The 25,389-nt window shown below is 37.0% G+C and overlaps 1 protein-coding gene across 3 annotated transcripts in view; it reads left to right on the top strand.

The window, feature by feature from the left end:
• Positions 1-25,389, top strand: part of cep89 (centrosomal protein 89) — a 73,548-nt gene that overhangs the window by 21,217 nt on the left and 26,942 nt on the right. For all 3 annotated transcript variants that reach the window (XR_009272263.1, XM_058783352.1, XM_058783351.1), the window contains exons 11-18: positions 1,713-1,763; positions 2,097-2,180; positions 3,161-3,264; positions 4,649-4,764; positions 5,712-5,892; positions 7,616-7,783; positions 9,248-9,389; positions 10,271-10,360. Coding sequence is in view for 2 of the 3 variants with exons in the window: in XM_058783352.1 (XP_058639335.1) it covers positions 1,713-1,763; positions 2,097-2,180; positions 3,161-3,264; positions 4,649-4,764; positions 5,712-5,892; positions 7,616-7,783; positions 9,248-9,389; positions 10,271-10,360 (936 nt within the window). In the remaining variant the exon portion in view is untranslated. The remainder of the gene's footprint in view (positions 1-1,712; positions 1,764-2,096; positions 2,181-3,160; positions 3,265-4,648; positions 4,765-5,711; positions 5,893-7,615; positions 7,784-9,247; positions 9,390-10,270; positions 10,361-25,389) is intronic.

The raw sequence follows: 25,389 nt of genomic DNA, 5'->3' as shown, positions 1-25,389 counted from the left end.
TAAGTGTGTGTGTGTGCGTGTGTTCGTGTGCATTGTTGATGTGTCAGTGTCACCAATTTATTTTTGTGGTGGTTCTGCATTTTGGATTATTTTATTTGACAAATTATAAGAAAGCAGTTTTTATGGTCTCACAAATTTATTCGTGTGTGTGTGTGTGTGCGCGCGCATTGTCGATGTGTCAGTGTCACCAATTTATTTTTGTGGTGGTTTTGCATTTTGGATTATTTTATTTGAGGAGACCCCGCATAGAAAATGGACAAAATTCATCCTCAAAATCAGAAACAACACAGAACACACATGGACAGAAATGAAGTGTCACACTTCCAATATTGCAAAATGATCATGCTGTGAACACACATACAGTCACACACACAAACACAGAGGAATAAATTTGTGAGACTAAAAAAAACTGCTCTTTTATAATTTGTCAAATAAAATAATCCGAAATGCAGAGCCACCACAAAAATAAATTGGTGATACTGACACATCGACAATGCACACACACACAATCACCCCCAATTTCCAAAATATGGACAACAATTTTACACTAAACCATGTCAAATGATCCATGTTATCCCCATGAATGAAAGTTAGAAATGTGGGTCTTTTATTAAGTGAAATTTACATAAAAAGCTGTTTTTTGTATAAAAACCTATATAAAAAATATATTTTAATTTATTTATATAAATTTAAAAAAATATCATAAATCCTCCAAAAACTACACAAATGTGGAGTAAAAACATTAATAAACAGAGTAAAATTACATTGGTTTAAAAAAAAAAAAACAACTATTTTGCTACAAAATTACATTTTGTTGCCTGGGGTCTCCAGAGACCCCAAAGACCATAAGTGCACAACCCAAAATGAAGACCGCACAAGGGTTAATGTTTGAAACCATATTGCTCTTCAGCTTTAAATATAAAAAAAATGTCAGTAGTATATTCCATAATACAAAAACAAAAGTGTGTGTATTTTTGAAGGAAGAGCAAAGGTTGCAGACCATGTCACGCTCACAAAATCTGTCTTATAAACTCACAATGGCAGCTTGGCCTAAAGCAACCTCTGAGCTACATCAGCTTTGAGCTGTGTGTGTGTGTGTGTGTGTGTGTGTGTGTGTGTTTCTGTCCTGAGGGGACCATTGGCTCATGTCACTTGTGAGTTCTGAATTGCCCTCTTGCATCAACGTCCGAAAGAGGCTCATCTCTCATTGCCTTTAAAGCACATATCCACACACCCACTAAAACACGCTTTCACACTGCTGTCAGACTCAATCCCTTCATGTCACAGATTTTCAATCCAATATTACTGCTAATCGCAGTGACCACATACTACACGGCTCCTTTTGGTACATTCCCTTCAACTTTACTCTAAAGAGTTGTTCCCACAGAATACATTTTTGTGTTTCTCTGTGCGGATCTTCCACTGTTTTTCTGTTAAACGTGGTGTTGTGCTTGTGTCTCACATATTTTGTGCATTTTTTTTTTTTTCATTTCACTGCCCTGCGTACTGTGAGAATTTTACACGAGTGTGTCTCATCCTTTTTCAGCTGTCTGTCTAAGTACTGGCACTGTTCTGTAATTATGTTTCAGTGTAATTGCAGTACTTTTACTTCTTTACTTCTTTCTTTTACTTCACATCACAATATCTATATAGGATAATGGGTGTGAGATAATATGTAGGCTCAAATGCATTTCTTGTCCTAAATTTCCCAGAATGCTCAGATTAAAGGCCTGCCAGTGAAAGGACCTGCGCCTCCTTGGCTGGTATGTGAATTTATTATATTCTTTAGCTTTCATTGCATGTTTGTTCCATTTAGGCTAAGTGTCACATTTCCATACTGTCTCTTCCTAATTATTCTTATCAGTTACTTATCCTAAGATGATGCATTCACAGTGTTGTTATGAGAACATGTCATGAATTAAAGTGAAAATGCTTGTTTCTTACTATGTGCTAATGTATGTTATTTAACAAAGACAGTGATGGCCTACTCTTGTCAGATTTTTTCACAGCTGCTTGTTGTTGGACAGAAGAGAAATGCAGAAAATATTTTATTTGTTTTTGTTTAATGCTATGGTTGTACTCTAAATTGCCTTTAGCTGGATATGAAATATTTATCACCTCTGCTGCTGGCCTACGAGGACCATCTGAATGCCAAAGACAAACTCCTCAAGTCTTGTGAGGTGAGTTTGTTTGTGCCTGTGTGAGAAGGGGAACGTTTGAGTCAGTTTACTCTTATTACATATTTTTGTGTTTGTGCAAGAATTCTTTTTTGGGGTGTATTAAAGAGCAATGGTTGCTTTGATCTGTGACATGTTTTGGGAGTTTACAAAAATCTGATACTGGAAAGGTAGAAATGTATCACTTTATTGTGATCGATTTCTATTGGATATAATGTGTAAACTCATCTATTGTATAATTTATTTTAAGCAGCTTGTCAAATGCTGGAGTGTATTGTATTAATATGCACAGTACCAATGAGAGATTAAAATGAGAATATAAGAATGAAGTTCATGCAGAGAAAGCTGATTTTAGCCACACTAATCATAAGATCTATGTAATAATCTCTCTCTAATAGTCTGGTTTTCTTTCTTTGAGTCTCTCTCTCTCTCTCTCTCTCTCTATCTCTATCACACACATTTCTCATTTTCACTTGATCTCTGTCTCGCTCTCTTTCTAACACACTTGCAGTGCAGCCAACACTCCCACCAGACTTACCTGCCTTGAATTTAAAGATCTTTCCATTCAGAGTCACATATTATGTTTTAAAGGGACAGACAATTGTTTTTCCACCCTCTCTCTGTAGTCAAGTCTTGAATAATCACACTCATCAGTGATATTTGTGATAAGTATGTCAAAGACAAATTCACAAAAAAAAACCACAATGCAACTTATACTTTAAAAATGTCCCAAAATTTCTGAAAGATAAGATTAAAGAGATTCATTCCTGTGTCAAGGTGTTATTTTGAGAGCATACTAAGCATTGGTTTTTTCACTTTGTGCACCTATGCTGAAGTTTCAGATGATCTCTGGCTGAGATTAATGCATTTACAAATGCACCAGAGGATGTTCATGCATACCAATAACCTTACTTAAAGTATTTTAGCAGTTTGTGGTGTTTTTTCCATGGCAAAATAAATGCAGACTATGTCTCTTCTGACAGGAAGAACTACAGAGTCTGAGAGCACGTGCAGAGGAGGTAATTCAGGAAAATGAGAAACTTCATGCTCAGGTCAACAAAAGCAGCACTGTTAGCAACAAAGAATGGTGAGTATGAGTGTGTTTTTGTGTAATGTAAAAGTGTATGCATTTTTGTGTGCCTGGAAAGAAATCACAGTGGACTTTCACAGAAATTAAGGGAAAAAAGTGAAAAGGAAAAATGTCCAGGGGGATTGCGATAGTCCTGAGGGTGATAACAAAAACACGGCATCTTGTCCTTGAGGCATGCCTCACTCTGCTAGCCATGCTCTTATCACAGGATTAATAGCCTGTTTGGTTATGGCTGACGGTCATGGGGCTGAAGTTATGAGTATGAAGTGAGGATGTTTCGATACATACCGACTAAGAATATATGTCATTTTCAGTGTTCAAAACAAAGGGGAAAAAATGCCAGATCTGAACTATATTCCTTTAACCGCTCTTGCAGATGCACTCTGTTATTACCAGAATTGTTCGGTTGTGTTGAATTGTATTCTAGTCGTTTAGGTTTCCTCTCTCTTATTTAAAGTCATGAAATAATCTGACATCTGTTTTCTAAATATATGTTAGTGATCATATTGTAAACAATTCATCCATACATAAGTTTTTTTTTTTTTACCTTGTAATGTTTAATCAAATTCATAAGTCAATCTTCTGGTGAAATGACAGACTTCTCTTTAGTTACTTATGTGTACATTTAGCCTGCTTAAACTGTAATCATTTTGTCTGCTTAAACTAGACTGCAGGCTTGCATTCAGATCTGCCCCTTCATTGAATCAGCAACCGATGGATAGAACCAAGCCCGCTCTACAATTTTTTTTGATAAACTGTTTTCAAATGTCTTCTTCAGGTTGTTATGGGTTGTTTTTAAACCATGTTGCATTTCTGAGTTGCCATGGGAGCAGTGTTTGCATCAGCATGTCACACATACAGTAAAATTTCAGCTTGATACAAATACAAATTGTGTGTCTGTAAATGTGAATGTGAAGAGCAGTCTTTTCTGCATTAATGAGAATGTCAATATAAACACAAAAAAGAAAACTCTTGCTTTACAGCACCGCACAACTCTCTCAGAAATAATTTTTCCCTTTCTCTGAATTTCTTCATTTAAACCTGTCATTGAGCTGAACAGTGTGTGTGTGTGTGTGTGTGTGTGTGTGTGTGTGTGTGTGTGTGTGTGTTTTAACCCAAAGCTTATAATTCAGGAAGGTAGTTTGTGTTAACTGGAATTAATTTGTATGTCCTAGAGAGATTCTAGCTTCTGTCTTTGCATTAATTGCCAGCTGTTCACAGTCAACCCATCTTCTTTATCAGTGAAAGAACTCTCATCCCGGCTCTTGCCAGCCTCACTGTTCACTCAAACACTCACAGTATTGTTTGTTTGTTTGTTTGTGTGTGTGTGTGTGTGTGTGTGTGTGTGTGTGTGTGTGTGTGTGTGTGTGCGTGTGTGTAGGAGGCACCTGCAGGAGCAGGCTCGCTTGGTGCTGGAGGAGAATCAAGTATTGATAGAGCAGTTGGAATTACAGCATGCCAAATCTAAAGAAGCCCACAGCAAACATACACAGGAAGGTATGGTACACACAATCACACCTCATACCTCTTAATGCTCTTGATTTTTTTTTTTTCTTGCCTCCTATGACCCATACAAAACGTTTAGTCTGGCTTTGAGTAGTGTAGTCTGACAGCAGATGTAGTCATCTAATCAAGACAGTAGGCAGTTGCTAATCAAGACAGCTTTAGATAAATGCTGTGGATTTCAGAAACAGGCACTACTATGATATTTGTTTTATGAAAAGAGAAATATTTTGTTGCTAAAGTTAGCTTTTTTGTAGCTCAAGAGACATAACGTATCTTAATTTTACTATCAGTTTAAACATGAAACTTTTTGTTGGTGGATTTCCCCTGGAATGTGTAAATGCATCAAAACTGCTGTTTGTTTGAGCTTTTTAGCCAGCCCAGAAAAGCAACAACATGTCAACCAATGGCTTGAGTTTGGGGAGGAACTAAAGATCTGTTCACATCAAGAACAATAACTATAATATCTATATTAGTGTTGACACCAACAGACAATGACGAAATTCAGATGAATTTTGATTGACTGTCGATGTATTTATCACTCTTCAGCAAATGGGGCCACAGGAAGACTTAAAAGTATTTAAATTATTAATTAATATATTCAAATAATACAGCTCACTAATATTAAAATGCTAACACAAGATACATAAAATCAAGATCATTTATATTTTTTCTGAATAACTTTTGTTTTAATTGAAGAACATGTAGTTCTGGAATAGTACATAACAACTTGGAATCACACTAAGGAAAAGAATCGCTTGAGATATTTAGATCTCATCTTTCTTAAAGATGGTTAATCTTAAGATCCTGACTTCCTATACTATATCTTCTACCTGTACAGTATCTATTCAGCATGTTCCTTAATGTTTGCATTCAGCATATACTGCATGCTTGTTATTCATATAGTTATGAATATAAAAGAGCTCTTTATTTGTGTGTAGTGTGTAAAGTGTCCAAACAGCTGATGTTGTTGGAGTCAGAGAAACAGGCTCTGGAGAAAGATCTAGAGGTGGAGTGTAAAGAGCACCATGCCCTGAAGACAGAGTTTCAGAGAGTGCGCTTGGCTCTAGAACACTCTCTGAGCTTGGCTGAACACAATGCTGTGACTGACAAACTCAAAAGGTACCAAACTTTCATTCTATGCTAATGGAATAGAAATTTCGAATTTTGAGAGGTTTTTGAGTTTTCTTGGGAAAAAGTAAAGAAACTTTTTCACTTCTTTATTGATTAGTCTAAGTCTGGAAGGCAGAAGTTAAAAAAAGACAGAATAAAGAACAGACAGAAAAGCATCAAGGAGAGACAGTCATTGCTATTGATGCGCTGCTGAAGTATGAGAGGGTTTGCAGCGAGAAGATTTCTGTGAGTATTAAGTAAGGGAAGGTAGTGTGGAATATTTTACTTCAGTTACTCCAGAATATATATTTAAAAAAAAATGTAAATTTTTTTTTTTAGGATGTCTCATTAATTTTGGAACTAACTAGTGCTGTCAAACAATTAATCGTGTGTGTGCGTGTGCGTGTGTGTGTGTCGGGAGGAGCCAACGACAGACACAGTGGGTGTGGCGTCAGGCCTCGGAGAGGCTTTTATTAAACAAAAATAGTGTCCAGGGGAAGAAGTGTCCAACAGAACGGGGGGATCTGGTGTCCTCGTTGTGCTGCGGGGCTCGTGAAGGAGGGCAGTGTTCCAAAGGGGAAGGGTCCAGGGAAGGGGCGGAGTCCGGTGGCCGCACGCGCTCCCGCTCTGGTCCGGTTTACGAGGGGCGGCGGCTCTTCCTCTTCTTCCTCGGCCTTTGGCGGGACTTGATCGGCCCGGCATCCTGGCCCGACGGCCGAATACGGTGCGGCGTTCTCCCGGACTGCGGGTTCTGCAGCTCACCTCTCCGGTGGCGCGATGTCCCCACGCACCCTTCCTGGACCCACGAGGACACCAGCGTGCATGCACTGGGAAGAGACCGGTCTCTCGAGGAGAGGCGCGCTGGGCATTTAACAGCGGCGGTGATGAGGCTTCATTCAGTCCAGCTGTGCCTCATCACACGCCGCCAGCCCGCGTTGATCCCACGCCCTCCTCTCATCCACCCACTCCAGTCGGGAGCCTGGTGAAGGGCGGCGAATAAGGGACGGGTGGTGATGATGATGAGGGGAGGGCCACCGATCCGTCACATTATATATAAAACACACACATACAGTATATATTTTGAAAATATTTACATGTATGTACATATATATATATATATATATATATATATATATATATATATATATATATATATATATATATATATATATAAATATATTTCATATATAAACATAAATTGTTTTGTTTTTGATTGTATTTTACATAATAATTATACACCGTACACACTCGTATATTATGTAAATAAAAACTTTTATTTTTGATGCGATTAATTGCGATTAATCGTTTGACAGCACTAGAACTAACTTAGAGAAATATGAAGGGTGAGAGAAATTGCTTTTTTCCTTTTTTTTTTTGCAAATTGTTTTTTTTTACCTGACAGTGTGAATTGCGAAAGAAACAGCCTACACACTTTCTGTGTGAGTGAGGTGACAAATGAATATATAGAATAAATGAAAAAAGCACATAATTATGTACTCATCACACACACATACTCAAACATATGGACACTTATATGTTGCTTTAGACACACAAAATGCATCTTTAACTGAACACTTTTGTAGGTGTCATTTATTCCAAGATGCCATATCAGACAACACAACATAAGCAAAAATTACTGAAAGCACCTTGGAATAGCAAAGTTGAATGCTTTAACCTTGATTTCTTCTTTCTATGAGCCTTTCACTCAGTCGCACATGTGTTTTCATTTCAGACAGCTGCAGGATCATGAGAGGGTGAAGAATAGTGAGGTTGAAGAGTTGTTGGCTCATGTGAGTGCGCTGGAGGCAGAGAGAAAGACTTTGCTGCTGGACAAAACCAGCCTTAACACAAACATCAAGCACATGGAAACAGAGCTCCAGCTTTCACAGCAAGCTAACAGGTGCGCACATATAAGCACATACACACACACACACACACACACACACATGCAAACATACAGAAGACACTTTTAATGTGCAGATTTCTTTCTTTTGATTCTGCTTTTCACACTCTCTCTGGTGTGTATGGAAGTGAGTCATTTTTGCAATGTTCTCAAAGCCCTGTGTGCTGAGTTGGGGCCAGACTAATGTAGGATGGATGGGTTAAGATCAACTAACAATGATCTGATACCAAAGCTCTGCATTTGAAATAAGATGCACGTTCTGGCTTTTTTCAATCTGGGTGAAGAAAAAACTGCTGAGGAAAATATAGTGTAACATGACTTTTAGCAGACTCTATAAAGTGACAATATTGAGGTTTGATGTTTCTGACTGCAAGAGCATGTTTAGCTGGGAGGAGGCAGATCAGGATGAGTAATAGGCCACAGAAGCTGAGACAGATTATTTTGGCCAGAGGGCTGCAGAAACAGAATGAGAACAAACAGGAAGTGTAATAGCAGCCGCTGCGTTAGAGGAGAGATGAGAATGAAACTCTAAATCAAGAAAACAACCAATACCAGTTCTCTGATTCAGGGGAACTGCTTGCTGAAATATTTAGGCTACTCAGTTGGTGACTTATTAAGGCTAGAATTAGGATTACATTTAAATGGCAGACATTAATGAGAGACCTTGTAGGGAAAAGGATGTGAGAAGAGTAAGAGAAGAGTAAAATGGTAATATGTGAAATTTTTAAAATTTAAAATAGCTTTTTCTATTTTAATATATTTTCAAACATAATTTTGTTTCAGTCCTCATTCAGTGTCACATAATCTTTCAGAAATCATATTAATATGCTGATTTACTACTTAATCATCATTTCTTATTATTATCGATGTTGAAAATGGATGTGGTGTTTAATATTTTTGTGGAAACAGTGAAACAGTTTCACGGTTTTTATGAATATAAAGGAAAAAACAGCATTTATTTGAAATAGGAATGCATTTACTATCAATTTTGATGTTTTATCGCAAAAAAAAAATTGTTATATATATATATATATATGTATGTGTATGTATATGTATTTGTGTGTGTACTGTGCATATATGAGTGTATATATGGCTATAGGTTTAATGACAGCAGTTAAACTCCACAAATTTGTATAAAACCTGATGATCCGTGTTTCCCTACGTGAGCTGAGTATAAGGAAGCAAGGAAATGTTCGTACAAAGTCAAATGGACAGTTTTACAAATTTGCTTGCAGTAAATGCAGAATTTTACATATAGTATCTCTTTTTAATTAGATATCCTATGTTTTACATTTTTCAAAATTCTGAAACTTAAAAGTTAGATTTTCAATGGCAGATATTCAGTGTGGTTTCAAACGCCACTGTATATATTATAAACTCACATAAATACTGACTTGTGTAAGATTTGAAATTTGGGTTCTCATTTGTGTCCTTATCCTCTCACTGTCTCTCCTTCCTTAGGAAAGCTCAGAGGCGTGTAAGTGTCCTGAAGCAACAGGTTGAAGACTCTTTTGAGAAAGAGCTCATCGCTCATCAGTACCTTGCCAACATTGTCACACTTGCAGAAAGAACCACCCATGAAAGAGACCAGCTCATGCACATGGTACTTCTACAGAAACTCACATGCATGCTGTGCAAGCTGCCATCTGTTTACATCTCCATGTGTCTTGACCTTTGGCTCTTGTTAGTTCTGTGCTTCTACACCAGATAACTTAGGTAACATAAAATGGTTTCAGAGGTTATAGTTGTGCTTTTCATTAATGTGCCAGTTGGAAATGGTCATTCCAGAGAATTGTTCTTACACCAGATCAAGTTTCTTTTATTGAAAGTATTAAATAAATGAAAGAATATTGGAATAATTCATGTTCTAGTTACCCATATGGAGGTAACCTTATCATTGCCCCTCTCTACCAGTCAAAAAGTAACTTAATAACTGTATGCATGACAAGTCACAGGCAGCAAATCAGTTGGGCCCCAATTACTGTTTTATGAAAGGTTCACACTATCTCATATCATAAATGCACAACTCCTCGCACTTTATTTTAACTTACAAAACATGTTTTAGCCGAGGACACACCATATTCCCTGAATTCATCTGCCTTAAGAGTTTACATTGAAGCCCTGCATCGAATCGTTTCACACAGCAACTTTTGTGCTTGAGGTAGAGCCTTAAGCTTGGGGATTATGAAAGTTTCATAGTCCTCTTTTTACAAGCAGTGAGCCTCACTGCCGCTCGGGGAAATGTTTCTACTCAACAGAATGTTTGTACCCATAAGTCTAGTCGAACTTTTAAAGATTTGCTCTGCTGCTCTTGCTTTGCTGTTTTCTCACTTTTATCAAAGTAACTGGCAACTCTGTCTCTCTTTCCCGGCTCTTGTCCTTACAACTTCTCTTTAATGATGGCTATCCTCAATGTCCCTCTTTTTCCTCAATCTGCCTCCCTGTAGCTGTGTAACCCTTCCTGTTCCCTTTCTCCATCCTCAGGCTTCATCTCTAGAGAAAGACAAGCAGGGCATCCTCTCACGGATCATAGAAAGCACTGTCAGCCTGGGAAAACTTCAAGAAAAAGTAAAGGTGAGGCTTTGCTTCCTTACAGTGAGCGTCAGATTGTAGATTCTAGAAAAATGAAGAATGCAATGGTTCTCAACCACAGGGCCAGGGCACACTAAGGGGGGTCTCAGGAAACCTCCAAGGAGGCCTCATGATGACTTAAAGTTATATCAAATCAAATACAACTTAAGTATTAAAATAAGGCAAAACAACTAAATATCAAGACAACTCTTTTTATTCTTTAAAGAATCAGGAATCCAATGTTTTAAAACACCTAGATATAGTATGATTTGGGCAGATAAGTCAAATTTAAACTCTTAAACTTTAAAATTAAAGTAAAATTTAACTCAGTATCTGTACTTCGACTTCATTTAATTTATGGACCTGGAAAATTCATGTAGATTAAAATAAAATATTTACCCTAATGAACATTTGTGTAATGAATATACATTTACCTAATTCTACCAAGCTCTAAAATATTTATATCCAGCAACAACTGGTGAAGTCATGGGGCCTTTGACTATTATTGTATATATATGTATAGTGGGGCTTTTGGAGTCAAAATGGGTAAGAATCACTGAATGAGAAGATTCACAAACACAAAGATACACATATAGTATGCTCACAGGTTACACTTCATTTTAAGGTGGCATTTGTTACAGTGTAATTACACAAAAAAGTAGTGCGTAGTGTAACCACACATACATATGGTTAAGATTGGGGTTTGGTTTAGGTTTAGCTGCTTGTAATTACAGTATGCGACATTGGCTATTCTTTCTATAGTATGTATGTATGTAATACATAAATTGTACTGTAACTACGTCACCTTAAAATAAAGTATTACCCACTCACACAGCAACCATGAGGTATGTTTGTATGAAGAGCACGCTGAGGGGCAGGAGTTAGTTTTTAGCATTGATTGCTTTGCTTTACCACGCTTATGAAAGATTCAACAAGGAGACAGAGAAAGTCTAAGACACACACACAGAGAATGCTGACATGCACACAAACACACAGCCTAATTAAATGACCTTGCCTGTCCGACATATCCAATAAGAGGTCAATCCAGACACACAAGCCCCTCTCACTCAGCAGGTCTATAATTAACATTTCAAATGGAGGGTTATTTCAGTTGCAGAGTGAATGTTTCCCTCTCTCGTTTAACTGCGCTTCAGTTCAGATTCTGTCTGTGTCCGTGAGGGTGGACCTCTGTGTGATTGGATGGCACTGAATGAAAGTGTCAGTCTATATTTGTGATATTTCCCTTGAGTGAGCTCCACTACCTGTTTATTTCTACTGCGATGGAAAAAACAGTCCAAAGTCATTTTTAAGCCAAGGGTGAGTTTTATGCCATAGACATACAGATGGTGAATGAGCTATGGAGGCCCAGAGGTAATCAGCTTTTTATCAGCACTGTTTTTCAGATTTAGCGGAATTAGGGCTGCCACTAACGACTATTTTTATTTCGATTAATCTATCGACTAATTTATCGATTAATCTAAACGATTAATTCCCCACAAAAAATCAACAATTTTACTTACGAATATTTTATTAAACCAAATGAAATCCAAATTTCTATTAAATCCTTTTTTAAAGCAAAAGTAAAGTGCAACAGAGTGCAAGAAGCAAGTGTCCATCTCAGTCCAAATCACTGAATTCAAAGTTCAGTATTATAGTGTAAGAATGACAACATATCCACATGTTCTAGTCTAATAATAATAAAATTATAATTAAAAAACACTTTTTAAAGAAGTATTTACCAGAAATATTATTTACCAGAATTTATTTAGGTGAAAAATGAAATGTGCAGTATTTCCAAAAAAAAAAAAAAACTTTTTTAAAATATAAAATCAATTAATTGGAGATGCTTTTGATTATTAAAAGAAAGCGTATAGAAAAATGAAAATGGAAAAAAACGAATTTGGAAATAAAACTGATTTCATTGGGCCCTGTAATTATAATAATTTATTTTGTGGTAATAAAAATAGATTTAAGTGAACAATAGCTTTTAAAATGACTTAAATACATATATAATAGCAATGATGCAGTAATAATTTGTTCAAATAAAGTATCAAAAGCAAGAAATCATATGGTTTTATTGAACAAAACTGTTAAAATACATAAAGTATTATAAACAATAGAGCTAATGTAGATTACGCATAACAACAAGGGCCTGCAGGGGGCACCGACAGCCTGATGATTATTTTTACACATTACTGTGCGATCAAATCCTTGTTTAATATTGACCATTTAATTTAAATGTCCACTTAATCTTTAATATTTGGCCATTTCTTTAGGACAGAAAGCCACTGTAATTAAATGAATATGTGGACATCAAAACCTGTAAACTCAGAGTAAGGGTTTGAGCTTTTATTTTGAAATCGCGATGTATTCTCCTGTGTTTGTGTGGATTTATAAATGATTTACCTTACAAATCTGATGAAATGGCGCACGTTGCGTTCCCAAATGAACGTTATAATAAATCCAAACTCACAACATCACGCAGAGATGGAGTTTGAGACGCTCCACACATGTAAATGATAACAGTTTCTGTGGAGCTACTGTGAACGGAGCCGCTGTGTGACGCACGTACGTAACCTACACGCATGTAAATAATTAAAGCGCATACTGTATTAGAACTGCATCGCATATAATTATTTTATTAAATCATAGCGTTTGGGAATTCACAATTATGCTTAATTATGATTTTTAAATGGGTTTAATATATCATGCAGCCTTGGAAAATAGTCTAAAAATGTGTTTTATGGATTCTCATCCGTGAAATGCCCCACTTCCGGTATTTTGCCGGTTAGTAAAAATCGAATAGTCGACTAAAATCGACAAATCGCAACAACCCTAAGCGGAATTAAACACTGTAAAATATGAGCTATACTCAGTGGTGGAAATGGCCAGAATTCACTGGGGGGACTCTAGCTTGGAAAGGGGGCGGGGGGTTAATAATGGTAATTTTAGATGACCTTTCGGATGTATTTAATTATAAAACACTTTATAATCTATAATAACATTTATTAACAACATATTTAATATTTTCTCTAAACTTTCTTGTATATTTAGACAAGCACCTGCAATTCTGGCCAAATTAAAGATACTTTGTGTGTGAATTTGCACATATTACTTTGCAAAAACGTTTGCAGTTAGTTTTTAATATTACATTCTTGAGGACTCTATGCTTACATTTCTTTTCAGGAGCACTAGTGCTCCTACTTAAAAAAATAAATAAAATTAATAAATAAAAAATAGCAACAGACCTTCTGATCAATGACAGGAGGGACAAAATTTTTCAAAATTTTGGAGTATATATATTTACTGAAACCATGACTATTTTATATTTTTTCATTAAAATTATTAATAAATGAAGCAAATAACTCAACCCTGTCACAAGTTTACAACCCTGTAACAATGAGAAATACATATATTTGTGATGGGGTTGAGTGTGACGGGGTTGTGGCCACTGCTGCTCATGTAGCATAGGAGAGTAGACCATATATGGCAGCAATAAAATAAACACATTGTAAATACTTATGAATGAAAATAAAATGTTGTAAAAGTAATAATTTTCCATCTTTAATTTTATATGACAGGGTTGAATTGTTAAGCTTGACAGTACCCTCCCTGACCATAACATGCCTCAAAAATATGAATAAAAAGTACGATACTACTAACCATTTTCTGCACCACTATTAAAGAGACCTGAATGAAGTCACATATGAGTGGAGACTAAATTATTACGGGCGAAGAATGGTTAGTGTGACGGGGTTGAGTTCAGACTGAGAGACATAACTTTACAGTCTATTTTTTTTTTTAATCAAATATTTTGCATTTTTTCAGAAAAATATTTTTTACAAGAAAGGAACACAAGTAAATGCTTACATTGTTGCCAAAAATCACAGACACTATGCACATTTTGTTAATAATTTTCTAAGTACAAACTCAGGGACATTACAAAATGCTTGGTTCAAGATAGATATAAGACGTTATTTTATGCTAAAAATATAAAAATGCAATAATTATTTTTATTAATTATAATGGGCATCCCAAAGTTTTGTGAAAAGCTTCTAACAATTCATTTTGGTTTACCACCACTTTAGAAACTCTGGGGGACTGAAATATTACCGAATCCCAGGAATGACCCAAGAAATTAACCTTCCTACTGATATTTGACTCCTTAAAGTTTTTTATTTATTTATTTTTTTAAACCATTGTTATGCCATATTTCTAACTTTATTAAATGTATGTCATCTTTTGTGCCAACTTTTATCAAAAAAATTTAACTAAACAGTAAATTCAATTAAAATAATAATATATACCAATAACAATCAGGAAGAATAAGCTTCCAGTCAAATGAAATCAGCATCAACAATTCATCTTTGCATGGCACAGAAGAGCACAAATGTGGCATTAAGGAATATTTACAGAATTTAAGAAATTTTTGACAAGACTCAGAGGTGGCATTAATGCATCTCATAATAACAATGTTATGAGATTAATGTTTTAAATACATAAATTTAAATGAATTAAATGACTCAAATACATTAAAAATAAAACAGAAACTGCCAGTAGGTGGCATCAAGTCACTGTCTTTATCACTGAATCATTCATTCAGTCGATTCGTTCAAACGGCTGATTCATTTAGGAAAGAAGCAAGTGACTCTCTTTATGAATGGGTCATTGAATCATTGACTCACTAGATTTGTTCAAAAGCAAAGATTCATTCATAAACGAAACGGCGCTGTGTCAAAGACTTGCGCAGAGGCTCAGCTGTGACTTTGTTTTTTAACTATATTTTTGTTGACGAAATAGAGCAAAATAGACAACAGTGTTCCTAAAATGTAAGTCACTTAATATTAACTTTTATATAAAATCAAAAATGTATAAACTGTTGTATAAATTCAATTTTACATTTGCAAACTCTATAATCATTAAAAAGCTGTTACCCTGCTTAGTTCATCGCTCTCTCACAAACTTCCATTTTAATGAATGAAGCTCTCTACACTGCACACTGAATATATTATTTACATCTCTCTACACTTTGTTCGTTACAATGAATGACAACAACTGCAGTCTGCCTTCACGGTCTGTGCTGTGAGGAGCAGGACGCGCAGCGATAGAGAAGCATTTCTATTGGCTGCAGTCTGCAGGTATTAATGGCAAAAGACTGCATTGCCCAGCGAACCATAAACACAGCGCTACGTTTATATGCAGAACTGGGATCGCTTTCGTAGTCTTTTGAATGGATAAAATATAGAAATCACTTTAATTTCCAAATAAACCTAACCAGTTGGAAATGAAATGCCGCCCCCCCTCGAAATTCACTCCCCGGACTCCGTCCCCCCACGTCCCCAACACCCCCCCACCACCCCAAATTTCCAGCCCTGGATACTGGTAGAAGGCAGAACTAGCCAAAATGTGTAATAATAATCAAACTATGGTCAAGAGGATGTCCTAATAACTTTGTGAATAACAGGCATAAATCTATGTGGCTTTCTGAACTTCTTTTGAAGTTCTGCATATGCTGGTTCTGTCTGGGCCTGGCCATACAGTATGTTATGGAGGGAAGAATTTAGTGCCACATTAAAACTGTTTATGTATGCCTTTGATTTATGACACTGCATATAAATATTCAGTAAAGCATTTTTCACAGCACAACTAGATTGTTTCCATTGTAATGAAAAAGCTCTTTACACTAAGCATGCTATGTTGTGTTGTTGATTACAATGGAATTGTTATAGTTTTGTTGTGCACTGCTCATTTAAAATGTAGACTCAGTTCTTAACTCTAGCAGTTGAGAAGGAAACAGTGTGTGAGACCTCTGCATTCTAAATCAGAAAATGAATGTATTTTTCTCTGTGTATTTTAAAGTATTTTTATCTTACTTCTGCAAACAAAGTCCTGTCTGTTGGTGCCGTGATTGTTTGTGGACTGTTTTATTAGTTTTAAAGTGACTGTGCAGACCACTGAGCTGTGATATTGCATGGATTAGATTATTTTCTGTACCAGCGGCTGGTCTCATCACAGACGAACGGATTGACAGTCCTTATATCTGTCCTGAAGTGCTCTCTTTTTCCCTCTCTTATTTTCATATTTTCATTCTCTTTTCTGTTCCTCTTTTCCACTCTTCTTCACATGTCTCCTCAGCTAAAGATTTAGCACATACTGTAATTATGTGCACCAATATTCGCTTCTCTTCCATTTACTCTTAATTACCATCCGCTTTTACCTGTTACATCACCAATTGTGTTTTGTGAAGTAAAAGAAAAATGAGTTTTAAAACTCTCTGTCTTAATCAGGGGTCACGTGTATTTGGATTTAAGTGTATGTGAGTGCTGTGAATTTGAGTCTCTTATAAAGTGCATTTGACATAAATGTTGTATTTTAAATTATATTTTCCTCAATGCAGTATTTGCACTGGTTAATTTACATTTTCTCTGCTTAACCTCCTCCCTTTGCAAGTCGTATGTGTGAGACGTAAACGTCTCTGATATTCAATACATTTTCTCATTAAAATACAAAGGCTTTCTCTCACATGTATATGCTCATGTTTAACATGGGTAAATAAAAGCCTTTGCGATCATTACAAGAATAGTTCATCCAAAACAATATTATTCACTCACCCTCTTGTTGTTTCAAATCTGTATAACACGAAAAGATAAATTGTTTTGCTGGTCAATTTGTTCCATAGTATAACAATGAATACTGTTTATAAGTTTCAAAAAAGAAGTAACTTAAAAGTTGTCCATATACATTTAATGCTAATGCATATCTACTTGGGATGATATCTAGCGTGTCGTTCTTTTGAATCAGGTCTTTTCAGTGAATCAGTTGATCTAGTTCTTAGAACTGTTCTGAAGGATTCATTCACAAATCAGACTCCTGCGGTTCTCAATGATCTGCTCACAGCAGTTAACAGACCACTGGAGGGTAAGATTATCAGTGAATAACAGGAGAAATTTCAAATTTCCCTTATGGTTTCAGAAGGCTTATGCATGAGTCATGGACTACTTTCATGAAAGAATTTTCATTTTTGGCTGAATTATCCCTCTAGTAATTCAGTGTGTGTTTTTGGGACCCCTATGATTCTCTGTTGCACTTCCTGCCTTTTTTCCCCACCTTTTCTTCTTTTCCCCCTGTTGTGTTCTCTCCCTGCTTTCCTCCGCCCTCCACTCCCTCTCATTCTCTGCCTATCTCTCCTCGACTCTCTGTTTGTCTCTCTCTCGTCATCCGTCTCCTGGTGGCTAATTAGAAAGAACAGATGCTAGACTCACGCAGAGTAAATACATGCACAAAATCACTAATCACTACCTGACGGTGAAGCACAAGATGGTAAAAGAAAGTGAGATCAAGCACGTAGAACACAAAACTTGGAAGAAAAAAAACATTTTATACCATAGACAAGCAGTACATAAGCAAAGCAGCAGCAGCTGCTTTCACACTGACAGTGTAGATAAAATCAAAACTTTGAGTATTTCTTTTAATCACAGCTGAAATGATTATTTATTTGGACTTAAACAAGGCCTTTAAAGCACAAACTGCAAGAAAACTCTATTTTTGAGTATAAAGTGCACACAGTTACAATATATAGCATTGTCTCTACAATTCAGTATCCTGAGAGTTGTTCTTGAGTCTGTTTGTGTAAGCATTTGTGTGAGAGGACAGGGTATTGTGTGTGCTTGTGTTCATCGCGAGGTTTCTTCCCAAAGGGTCAGAATGGCATTCTCCTTACTGCCCTTCTGAACAAACTGCCATAAGCTTCTGTTCTTCTGTTTCTGCTCTAGACACTCACACACACTCACAGCATGAGGTACACATGGTCAATTATATATTATCATGTGGTCCATATGCAGCTCTGTATGGGCGTAGGCAATAGTAGTCAGCTGAGAAATATATTTGCTATATTTGCTTTTGCATAAGTCCTACATAGTTATGATTTACCACATATGTCCTTCTGGAGTTTTGCTACATACTTCTGCACAGATGGCTAAATAATAGATGAACTGTAGGTGAGTTATGGGTCATCACAAGCAGGCCAATCTGTAGATTTTTCCTTATTTTCTGCACTATTGTTTGGTGTTAAATCTGTTAAATTCAGATGGATTTAAACATGGTAAATGGAGTACAGCTGATGTCCCTTTACATCAGGGGTTCATAAATGTCTGTCATTTGAACCCCTATGATGACCTTGTCACGCCCCCTGGACTGTTTTGTTGTGGTTTTTGCTCCCCATGCGTTCCCTGTGACCCAGTTTCTCCCCAGTCTAATTGCTAATTTGATCCCAGGTGTGTCTCTTTAGTCCCTTGTTATCCTGTGTATAAAAGCCCCAGTCCATTCTGTTAGTGTTTGTCGGGTCTACAAGTGATGGATGTGTGTCTTCCTCCTGTTCCCTGTGGGATATTACCCTCTGTGTTGGTCTGAATTAAAGCCGATTTAGATTATCCACGGCTCCGTGTTCCTTCCAGCAGCGTAATGTGACAGACCTAAAGTAATTATCTGAGTTAACTTTTAATTTATTTATTTTTTTAAATAATGGTAATCCTTCAAAATATATTGAATTTTACAACATCTTTGTATGTTTACTATGAAATGTACTACTGTTTACTTTTATTACATTTCAATGAAACCCATTTTTATTGCAATTATGGTGGCAAATATATTTATTTATAAAGTACACATTCCATCTGGAATTAGCTGAATTACTTGTGTTCTAGTAACCTATTTCAGCAGCAGAAGGTCTTTCTGTTTCCGGCATGTGAGCTCTGTTCTGTGCACACAGAAAAGTTCACATGCTTCCATCCTGATGCAAGCTGTCTCTATAGTAACTGCAGGAACACTGGAGATTGGCTGATTTGAGTCTTCATGGCTCCCGAGTGCTCTGACAGTATTTGTGCGAAGCTACAGGCTGTTTTGCTACTTATATTTTGTGTGTGTGTGTGCATGCCTAAGAACAGGTGAAACTAATCACTTCTTGTCACTTCAAAAAGAATAAAATATGGCCGTAGTGAAATCAGACAACAATTTAAACCTTTACAATATACTTGCAATTGAAGCCTTATACATAATCACAGAGTGGGAGAAAGAAGGAAAAAGAGAGGGAGGCTAAAAGAGGGCCAGTTGCAGACATTGTGTTCTTTAGGGTTATTTTTGAGTCTCTCGCTCTCTCCTGTGCTCTCTCAGGCTGAAGTGATGTGATAGATTGCATGAGATTGTGTGCGTGATCTTTTAAGAAAATAGAAAGGCTTCATGCATGGGCTGCAGAGAAGAAAAGTGTTTGTGTGGAAGTGTGTTGAATGCATATGAATGGCTGAAAGAGTCATTTATATTTTACTGCGTCATTCCAAGTGATATCATCCAGTGATAACACCATTCAAACTTAAATGACTGTCCTCCCTTTATAATCTTGTTAATTTTTTTAGATATTGCATGTCAAAATGTATTTTCTTGTAATTCATATTTTCTTTATTATTTTAGACAGTTTATTATACAATACTAATTACTTTATAATACAAATTAAATTGAATATATGTTTGTTACGTGTGTGTGTGTGTGTGTGTGTGTGTGTGTGTGTATGTATACTGTGTGTGTGTGTGTGTATGTATGTGTGTATATATATATATATATATATATATATATATATATATATATATATATATATATACTGTATATATATACTAAAGCAACTTCACTTTTCTTTTTTTCATCTCTAGTCAACTTCGACTGTTGTGTTCGTTCACCATTTTGAACAAGAATAACGATACTTTTTGTTGGTTGTAATAAAGAATCGGAGCAATAAACAAGAAGTGCATTACACTTTACTGCGTGCGTGTTGTGTGTTGTTTCAGCTTATTTTTTCATATCACTCAAGAAGGAACCCATGATCACTGTCCGCTTGCAGTTGGCTACTGCATTAACTCCGTCCGTGCTTTGCTGTTGGCTGTTTTTTCACCTTATTTTCCACTTTTCTCATCCTAATTTTACAAGCTGCAAGTTACAAAACACACGCATGCTGACTGACACTGATCACTGGCAGGTGCGGTGTTCTCCGATCGACTCGGGTATTACACACAATGTTAAAAAGACCTGGGACCCGAAGTAATAGATTGGGACCCGACCCGGACCCGGCTGACAATTTAAGACATAGACCTAAGCCCGTACGGGTCACGGGTCCTCGGGTCCTCTGTGAAGACCTCTAATTCACAGAGTTAAACGACACTTGGCACAAGCTGATTGGTTCATGTTGTGTATGCAGCCAATGAGCTTGCTGATTTACATTCAAATGGCTGGTTAGCATCCACTTGAGCATTTTGCAGCAGGCTTTCAGAGTTCCTCTGAAACCCTCCACCTTTCCCAGCTCCACCTGTATAGATCTGCTACAGGTTATTTTGCATATGCCATTTGTGCAGCAGCAGTATGTCTTAAAGGGATAGTTCACCCAAAAATCTGATGTTTATCTGCTTACCCTCAGGGCATCCAAGATGTAGGTGACTTTGTTTCTTCAGTAGAACGCAAACGAAGGTTTTTAACTCAAACCGTTGTAGTCTGTCAGTCCTATAATGCCAGTCAATGGGCACAGAATCTTTGAGAAAAAAAAACATGCTCAGACAAATTCAAATTAAACCCTGCTTCTCGTGACGATACATTTATGTCCTAAGACATGAAATGATTGGTTTGTGTGAGAAACTGAACAGTATTTATATCATTTTTTACCTCTGATAAACCTCAATGTCCGACTGTCACAACATCCGGTGCATGACGCGTCAACCTGCTCTGGCACATAGATATATATATATATATATATATATATATATATATATATATATATATATATATATATATATATATATATACACATACATAGATGCCTCATTAGCGACTGTTTCTATGGGCTGCGATACGTAAGGATCTACGTATATATATATATGGATGTTGTGGATGAGCTCAGGAGAGTTGGACATTGCCTGTATCAGAGGTAAAAATTATATAAATGCTGTTCAGTTTCTCGCACAAACCGATTGTTTTGTGTCTTAGGACATCAATGTATTGTCACAAGCCGCAAGGTTTAATTTGGATTTGTGTGTGCATGTTTTTTTTTTTCTCTCAAAGATTCTGTGCCCATTGACTGGCATTATAGGACTGACAGACTGCAACGGTTTGAGTTAAAAATCTTCGTTTGTGTTCTACTGAAGAAACAAAGTCATCTACATCTTGGATGCCCTGGGGCTAAGCAGATAAACATCAAATTTTCATTTTTGGGTGAACTATCCCTTTAAATACTCAAAGTACCGTATTGCTGTATGCATTGGCAGTAGCAAGTTCCTGCACTTGCTTGCAGCAGCAGCAATAATCTACAACTACAGCAATAACCAACAGCAGCAGCAATTCAGCAGCAGCAGCATAGCTGATCTATTCTGCCAAGACCAAATACATTAACATTGTCATATCCATCACAATGCTAAAATGTAAACTATATATATATATATATATATATATATATATATATATATATATATATATATATAATTAACACATTTAACTGTGTTAAGTGATTCTGTGTACTGTGATTCTTTATTTGACCCTATAAAGGCCAATTCACACCGCGCAGACAAACCCCAACAAACAAGTTTGCTCAAGTTGGCTGTTGGATTTAGAATTTTATGAAAAATAACTGTGCTGTTCACACTGCCCCAACAAACACCAACAAACTTTGAGTCAAAGAGAGTCAAGTAACACCGTGTCTACATCGGACGCAACAGTTGTCGCATCGCGCCACATCCAGTGTAGACAGCGTCGCTGATTATAATCAATAGAATCTCATTGTATTTTGTCGCATCGCGCCACGCCGCCACAGTAAATTTTACTGCTATTAATGTCTTTGCGTGTCATTCTTCGCCTGAAAGACTGTGAATCAAACAAAAGAGGCCGTGGTTGAAGCTCGCTTTTTGCATCGTCATGGCAACGGTTCAGCTTACGTCAGAGTTTGTTGTAGTTTGTTGGAAAGTCATTTCACACTGCTCAGACATTCCACGACCCAACAAACGCCAATTAAGCATGTTCAGTCGGGTGAAAACAAACTCCAACCAAAGCCAACAAGCGCCCGCAGGGTTAACACACTGATCTAACAAACTCCAACAGACTAGTTTGTTGCCGTTTGTCGCACTTGCTATGTGTACTGCGTTAGGCTAACCGAGACTCGTCATAGCGCTTGCATATTGCTGCTCTTTTGTTGGTTTTGACTGCTTCTATTGTCCTCATTTGTAAGTCGCTTTGGATAAAAACATCTGCTAAATAACTAAATGTTAAACCATAAAACAGTTTCTCATTTAGTCATTTGATTTCCATTTTAAAAACAGATGTTATTTTAAGGATATTTTCACATATTGAAGTTTGTTTTCATGGGTATACATAGTTTTTTAGTCTGTGGTCAGCAGGGCTGTTTCTAAGGTATCAAGGGCCCTAGTACTGCTTATTGATGATTATCGGGGCCCCCGAAACATCTGGGGGCCCCGATAATCATCACCACTTTTTATCCCATCAACTGCCCTGGTGGTCAGTAATAATACAGCTTCTCACAAGGCACCTCATGAAGTTAGTTTGCAACAGAATGATATGGTTTATTGAGCTTGTCATTCTGTTTCACTGCTTCAAAATCGAAACACATGCAATTATGCGAAACATTTGCAAAGCGTGGAGTTCCTTTCTGAGCACAGTCAGGAACAGCATTGGGTGATTTGTCTCGAAAATATAGAATGTGAAAAAGCCTGATGAATTGAACCTGACATGTGGCTAGAGGAACATTGTCACACTTGTTGTCTATCTGTATTGTCAAAGGGAGAATGTGTCTGACTCTGTTTTCAATTCACAGAGGCCCATGGTGACGTGCAGTCAGACAGTTTTATGGACATTAGCCCAGATCTGCAGACACATCCACCTTGTGTAAATTAGGCTGCTTAGTGGGGCTTAGCACACCTCCTTTTACAGCTTTAACACACACACACACTCACACTCTGACAACCCTCACTCCATTGCCACTAATTAAGATTTCAGATTCAGATTTGACTGTACTAGAGGAGCAGTGTGACTAAGACCTAAGGCACTGCTTGCATGTGTGTATATTGAGTGGGACAAATAGAGCCGTATCTACTAAAAAACATCTGTTCAAGCAGATTCCAAAATATAAACATTTTTCAAGCAAAGATAAGAAAGTATTCATAAAGAACAAGAACTAGTTAATTGGGTGGATGGTTGAATTAATGGGAGAGATCAGGAGGTGGGTGAAAAAGAAAAGGGAACAAGTCTGTGAAAAGAAGGGATGTGAAACTTCCTACAAGAGCAAAGAATATTGTGTGTAAATTATTCACAGGTTATTAAAATTCATGCGGCACATTTGCCTGAAACGGCAGGAAAAAAAGATGTTGAATATTTGATTGTGTGTATAAATACAGTCCTAAATGGAGTTTTGTGACGATGAGGGCTGTTTTTAGGTTACACACTTAGCTGTCCTTCCCTGATTGTTGAATTACGTTTGGAGAATGTGGTGTGCTGTGATTAGGAGGTGGTTATTTGATGCTCTATTGCTCAGAAATGCATTCTCATGACTGAGTTCAATTAAATTGTTGTTAAACCAACCATAGTTCATGCAGATTTTGTTACTGTTTTCAATGTATTGCATAAGCATGTACAAACGCTGGAATTATTCATTGCCAACAGAGAGCTTGAAAACAGTTCCCGTTTTGATTAAACACAAACCCAAGGTGCTGTGTATTGTTTTAGTATTGACCGACTAAGGTGCGTGTGTCAACTCTGTCTCTAGCTCAAGTTCAAAATGATGAATGGCTCTCATTGGATCTCAAGGTGAAGGCCCCTTAAAGAACCTGCAGGGAGAAGAAACATGGCTTGAGTGAAGGATTGCAGAGCTGCTGTGCTTGTTGGAGTCAATGTTACCTTTAAAGATACGGATTTTAGATAAAAGTTAAGGTTTAGGTCAAGACTCAGAGCAAAGGTTATATCGAAACTAGTGGTGTCAAAATTAGAGCGTTAACGCAGGCAATTCATTTTTTCAGTTTAACGCGTTAAAAATATTTAACGCAATTAACACAGGGGTGGGGCTAGGGTTGGCCACTCCTCTCACAACTGCTGTTTCTGTCACTTTTTCTCTTGACAAGAAGTGCATTTATTCAGTCGCAGAACATCTTTATGACCACATCAAACGAGAAGTTTCAGACGCACGCTCCAGGAGGTCAGCTCCAAATGGGTTGGGCCTTGTTAATATGCCCTACACCAAACCCAACCCTAAACCTACCCTCCCACTTGGAGCTGTCCCAACCTACTTGCGGCATAAGTCCCTCCCACTTGGACGTCTCCGGGCTGCAACAATATATACTTGCACTTCAGCGCCAGGCGCGAGTCAAAGGAGCACGGAAACGGTACTGTGCTCACAGCCTGTATCATTTCATATCAAAGCGCGAAATGAACAACGTGCATGCAATGTTGTGGTCAGTTAAGTCATGAAGTTACCAAAAAGGCGATTAAAGCTGCTTTAAAACTGTGCATGCATGTAATATTTTATACGACTCACATTTAAGAACATGTCTCTGAAATGGTTTTCAAAACTGTCCTGGAGCAGCCCAGCACTGTCTCCCTCACCTAACACACCCGATTGAACTCGTCAGCTCATTAATAGAGACTTTAAGACCTGAAGTGTGTCAGAAAAGGTGAAGAGAGTTGAGAGAAAATATGATGCGTGTCAGATCCACGTCACGTTCAGCAGCGACAGCTCTTAAAGAAATAACAGCCAAAATAACCTAATAACCAGCTGCTGTGATTTCTATTAATCAAATGACAAAGAAAAAAAAAAGAGGGAAAAAAAGAACTTTTATAGCTTTAAGGATTCATCTATATTTAATTTAGAATTTAGTGTTTGATAACTTCAACTTCAATTTCTGTATATTTCTGCTGAAGGGCACAGGTAAATATGACATTTATTATAATGGGTTTATGTGAAGATTGTTTTAAGTTCACTTAAATTAGAAGTTATTTTTTTT

Source organism: Onychostoma macrolepis, chromosome 07 (assembly GCF_012432095.1).
Source record: "Onychostoma macrolepis isolate SWU-2019 chromosome 07, ASM1243209v1, whole genome shotgun sequence".
Classification (NCBI taxonomy): Eukaryota; Metazoa; Chordata; class Actinopteri; order Cypriniformes; family Cyprinidae; genus Onychostoma; species Onychostoma macrolepis.
This window is presented reverse-complemented; position numbering and strand designations above follow the sequence as displayed.